Raw genomic sequence first — 6,000 nt, forward strand, 5'->3', positions numbered from 1 at the left:
CATTGGCCTATGCAGTTGTCAGGTAGCCAGTGGCCACATAGCATGTGGCAAAGCCATCTGATGCTGGCTTTAAGCCAACATCATTATCCAATTTGGGACTTCTGATTCCATAATTACAGCAAAAATCTGAAGCTATAAATTCCAGAATACCAGGTGGCTGACTTATAAATGAAGACTGACAAAGTGTTTGTTCTACGATAATAATGACGCTTTCTAATTCTATATATGTATGACAATTTATTGAGTAATGAGCCACAGACCATCAACCGTTCTGGTGGCTTCGCTGTCCGGGTCTAACTGTCAAGATTCAAATCTTCGAATCTTCCCACTGCCAGAATTGTATGTGGTCATTGATGAGCTAAGTATATTCCATTTATAGCAACTAGGTCACAGCAGTGTTCATTACTTCATTTCGCATGGTTAAAATTCTGAACAATTGTTGGACCTCGTAGGCAGTTCTCCCAGCCTGGACTATGAAAATTCTCTCTTTTCGGTCTCACCTACTGTTAACTATCTCTTTAACAAACTATCCTTGATTCTTTTTCTGTTTGCTTCAGCAAAGTGCACTGATTGTAGGCAGCACAAAGATATATTTTCTAGGCTCTTTGACCACTACATGTGCATGTCACAAATTTCCAGGGTGTCATGATCAGTAGATGAGGGCTACTTTTTTATTACTATTCTTTTTGTGAATGAGGGACACTTTTACTTTGATAACTAGGCCTATTTTCCGTCCCAGTTTGTGTATACAGTCAAGGTTATCTCTAAACTGGAACACAAGAAACCTCAGATAAATTTTGGCCTATGTGGGCCTCATCACTAGGGTGCAGCTTGATTCCAGGGGCGCAGTGAGCATCAGACCTGAGTCCCAATTACACTTGGGGCATCTCACTATTGGAGGAATGCATGAATTAATCTCCGCCACTGGTAATCCTTTCTATCTTTATTACAGTCCTACATTATATTGGCCCTCCAAGACACCTCAGACAGGAACCATTCATAAGCAAATCAGCCTTTATCCTGCTCCAATAGGTACAATCTAGCCTGAACTGCCAGGCAAGATCCCCTCTGAACCGGAACACAAGGAGCCCCAGATCTTTATCCAAAAGGATCAATACACTAGTGTGGCTACAGTATGCAGCCATTTGAAGGTGGACAGAGTAGAGCACACTCTGTGCTTTCATTTTGGACGAAACCCTACTTGATTATTGTCATGGATTACAGAGTTTATTAGATAGTTAGACCACTGACTGGCCAGAATGCTTTCTGTGATCTTAGTTAAAACTGGCAGAAGAGAGTGGGCCTGATAACGAGAATGTTCTTCAAAATCCAAGTTTGGTTTCTTCAGTAAAGGTTTTCCTATACTTCAGCTCAGAAGGAACAATGTGATTTTGTAAAGAGTTTGGCTGATTCAGGTATATCTGTATGCAGGATTTTCAGAGGGTTAGGGTCTGAAAGAGAGCCAGGTATACATGCTTTAGCAAACTGCAATAAATTTGGAGTAAGGGCAAAAAAGCAGGTTAAGGGAGTGAGTGGATACCTCTGTTGAGTCAGAAATAGGAACCCCCCTCCAATTAAAAAATTCAGAGGAATCAATACATCAAGCCGTGGCAGGAGATGACATTAATTTCTCCTATGAAGGAGTGTTATTGGTTGTTCAAAAAATAACAACTTTTTTGCAGAATCCTTGGGAACCTGCAGACTGAGGAACAGAATCAGAATTTGCACTAAGATAATTTATGATCTTAAAAAGTTCAATTTGTTTGCTAGACTCACTTGAGAACTGCTGAGAATGTTATTGTTAATAAGATAGTAAGATTGCTTTTTGATATTGTAAGAGCTTCATTTTATTTGTATCTTCAGGGAACTATTTGACATACCACTTACACCCTGCATGCCTGGTTTCAAATTCAGTTTTTGAATATCACCATTGAACCATTGAGATTTTCGAGATATTATATGGCTCATTTTAAGAGATAAAGGATCTATTTTATCAGAAATTGAAGAGGTGTAATCATAATTGGAGTAACTTGAAGCTGGACACATTAAATCAGATGATGATAAAAAGTCAGCTTTGAGTATGCCAGGTTGTATTCTGTGCCAAGGTCTAGTCCTTTGAGTTGATATGTGGAGGCACTTGTAACATGTACATTTACTGACTTTTTATACCCAAAAGTATGTGACCGGGGCATGTTAAGGGAATGGTTTCTACCTAATGGGCAGAGTGGAAGGCACTAAGAGGGTATCAATAGTGTGGTTGCAAGCTGAGTGGGGGGCTGAAGTATTTGTGGGAGGCCCATATCTCTGCTACGTATAATGTATGTGCTATAGTGGCATCTTCTTTATTGTTGAAATAAAAATTACAGTCTCCCAGAATAAAACAGTGCTTGTGGTTGGTAAAGAAAGCCCTTGCTACCGTTAAAATGTAGTGAGAAATGAAGAAGGGGGAATATATGTTTGGTAGGACAATTGAACAGTTGGGAGAGAGGGTGAAGGAGGCTGGCAATACATCAGCACCTGGTCAGCTCATTTTTATGGTCTGACTTGACAGCGCAGCTGTTATTTTGTGAGAAACATTAGAGAGAGGCTTTGGCTCCATCTGCGTGCTGGGTGCCAGGAGTACATTTTTTAATTGGGAAGAAATTGCGTGCTTTAACAAAAAAAATGAATGCCCTCCACGTAAATGTGACCATTCCAGCTGCTTCAGCTTGAACTTTTAGGGGCACACCCATGACTTTGAAACACTCATGACATTGTAAAACAATTAAAGTATCTTAGTTAACCAATGTATGTATGGTGTTATTCTATGCCAGCAGCACAGATGGGAGTTGGGTAGTCGTTATATGGACATATGTTAGTGTCATTGACCATCCGAATTATTAGATGAAATAGAACTCACTTAAAATAGGTTACAGGATTAAAAAGATGAGAACTAGAGGTAAAGAAATAAATGCTACAACACAATATTTAATGTGTGTGTTGATTCCTTCTTGTGTGTCTCTTTCCAATAGCCCAATGGCACCGCGAGATTCCTCAACCAATAAAGAAAGGTCGGCCCAGCGGCAGCCGTACTACAACGTTCACTGGCCAAGGATTGGATTTGTTGTTCGCTTTTCCCACTGATAAAAGCCATGTAGTAAATGCTTCCTCTTCGAAAGATGTTGTAGAAAGTGATGAACTCTAAGATTTATTGTGCCATTCTTCAGCAGCAATAACGGAACAGATAAATCCTACAATAAAAGAAATCAACTTTTGCACATCTGCGGCGCACGTGTAAAAGTAGCAACGGCTTACTTTTGCATTTCTTGTGAAGACAATTACGTAAAGTGCACTATTTTTGGTTATTCCTTTTTTATTTGTTAATCTTTTATGTTAAGGCAGTCGTATTAACTGAATTACTATATTTATATTTTCAGGGAATTTATGCTAATTGAAAGTCGCCCTGTTTTACCTGTTTTTTCGCTTTGAGCAGAACGGCACATTTAGCATGCACAGTGTAATGAAGATTGTGTTGTATTTCTAAAACAAAAACTGCGCAGGCCATCAGTGAGTTGAAAATACTAATGATGTGGGAGATTTTATGACAAATACAGGGTGCCATTTTGTTATGTTGATGTTTAAATGGATCAAAGAAAAGTACATTGATAGAAAGGGAAACTAGAGCTCTTTACTTGGCCCTTAAGAGATGCTGTAAAGAAAGGAGTCATCGATTATCTGAGACTATTGTTTCCTACATTCTACTCTGCGAACTCACACCCGAAAAAATATGTTATCGCCTGCAATAATTGTTTTTTAGTGTATCCAATGTTGCAGCATTTGCCGTTTTACCTAATGAACGAAATAATGGAAATAAAATACTTCTTGAAATTCACATCGATGCGTAATTTAGCTTGTCTATGCTTTGTGTGTACTGTTTTGGGGAATAATATTGAAGAGCAAGTTAAACTTGTATTTACATAGTATTTACACATTCTTTCGTTATTCCATGACATTAAATTTAAGCTGACATCACTGTGTTGAGTAATACTTTTCAGGTATGTAAACGCAAAGTATAACAATAGTTGGTAATTACACAAGAACAACAACAATATTGATGTTTAATCTGTAATTTCGAGACGTCATTGTGTAATGCACATCTCTTTCATCTGAGAAAAGGTTAAATAATTCCTCTGACTATTTGACACCACTAACAAAAATGATTTAAAAACAGAAGTGCCTTTTTAGCGGGTCCCCTGCCAAATAGTACATTCCTTGGCTATTCATCCCGCAGCCGGCAAAATAGTACTTCATTTCTGCTATATAGCCGGCGATCAGCTTCATACCTGGACTTCACTGTGTATTCAGCCGCAGACTAAATAGTAGCAATTATGTATTATTTGACCTGTGGCCAAATAATTACTGTAAAAGAGGTGTTTACTCTAGGCAAGGGCACGGTGGTGGCCATCTTGTATCCGGCTGCAGGAAAGTGTGTGAAGCCTTTGAAAGTAAGTACATATAAATGGTATAAAAGTATAATCAAAGGTTAATGCGTGGATTAAGATAGGTTGCTTACAGATTAAAAAACTGTGAAATCAATTTCGAATAAAAATATTTACTTTCATATCTTTTTTTTATTTATTTTTTATTAGCAGTTGCATAACACATGCTACGCCGCCATGGTGTAGCTCACATTATCCTATCGTAGTACAGTCTAGCACTGTCTTCCGTCCACAGATAACAAATAAAAACTTTTGTCCACTGGTGAGGGCTGTGGGCTTCCTACACTGGTCACATACAGTGAGACATGTTACTACATATGAGTAATGTAATCCACAGATAACAAAGGAAAACATTTGTCCATTGATTGGATCTGCGGGTCTCCTACAGTGGTCACGTACAGTGAGACATGTCGGTACATATATCGGTAATTTAATATGCGTCTCTGCCTCTGCATTACAAGTTAAAATTATGGTACCTAAGCAATCAAATTCAGCTTAGGCAATAAACGTGAAATACATAGAAATCAAAAGATAGTCAACAGCAGCGGCCACAGGTACCCATTGTGTGCCCTCCCCTCCCCGCATCCTACCTGCAGGTGGAGGGCGGTTCCCCAGGGGAGAGAAAATGGGAGGAGGGACAGCACATCTCCACATGTGCAGTGAGGGGTGAGCGAGCCAAACAAGAGCCAAAAACAAAAATGAGGGGGAAGAGGAGATCCCAAAGTACCTACAGCCTAGCCCAAAGGGGGTGCCCCACTTTATCTCATTAAGTGAAAACATTGACAGACACATTATCCAGGAGTCTGGGTGCCCATCCTAACCAGCCTCCTAGAGTGAGTATGCAGTATGTGAGGCCAGCTGTGACTCTTCGGCCTCCAAGCCCTCCAGCATGGCACCCCATATCTCCAAGCCCCTCTCTGCATTCTCATCTGTGCGGGCCAGTCCTAAACGCCCTTCCTCTGCCACACCCCACCCAAGCAGGCCTGCCAACCATCTGTCCAGTGTGGGGGGATTGTGACTCTTTCAGTGGACAACGAGGCATAGTTTAGCCAGCACTAATTCCAGCAGGGCAAACATGTAGTTCATCCGAGTCCCTTGTTTTATGGACGGTAACACACCCAGCAAGTAATGTTTGATCAAAGTTTCTATCTGGACCTGAGTGATCCAGCTGCCATGTGGAGCTTAGTGCGTGGCCTCGGAGGATGGTGGTCTAAGTGCCTAGCAAGTACACAGTGGAAGCCCCCGGCCCACAACAGAGGAACACCAACATTTGAGACCAGTTTCCTTTCCAGCTCTAGGTAGAAGTCACCATCATCAGTATTCAGGTCACTGACATTCAGCCGGCACACTTCTACCCCATCTAGTATGCCATGTACAAGAAAGTATCTCCCCTCGATATCTGCCTTAATGCCGTGAACTCGAAAGGGAACCTAGGGGCCACCCAGGTCAACCCCTCACAGGCTTAATTGGAGTAAGTGGGGCAGTCCATTTGTCCCCTCCATTTCTTATGTACCTTGTGAAC

At 40.8% G+C, this 6,000-nt stretch overlaps 1 protein-coding gene across 1 annotated transcript in view; it reads left to right on the plus strand.

Moving 5' to 3' along the window:
- Positions 1–3,871, plus strand: part of MYPN (myopalladin) — a 2,801,288-nt gene extending 2,797,417 nt beyond the window's left edge. The window contains exon 20 of the mRNA XM_069240514.1: positions 3,012–3,871. Coding sequence (XP_069096615.1) covers positions 3,012–3,184 — 173 coding nt within the window. The 3' untranslated portion in view covers positions 3,185–3,871. The remainder of the gene's footprint in view (positions 1–3,011) is intronic.
- Positions 3,872–6,000: the final 2,129 nt, after the last annotated feature.

This window comes from Pleurodeles waltl, chromosome 6 (assembly GCF_031143425.1).
Source record: "Pleurodeles waltl isolate 20211129_DDA chromosome 6, aPleWal1.hap1.20221129, whole genome shotgun sequence".
Taxonomy (NCBI): domain Eukaryota; kingdom Metazoa; phylum Chordata; class Amphibia; order Caudata; family Salamandridae; genus Pleurodeles; species Pleurodeles waltl.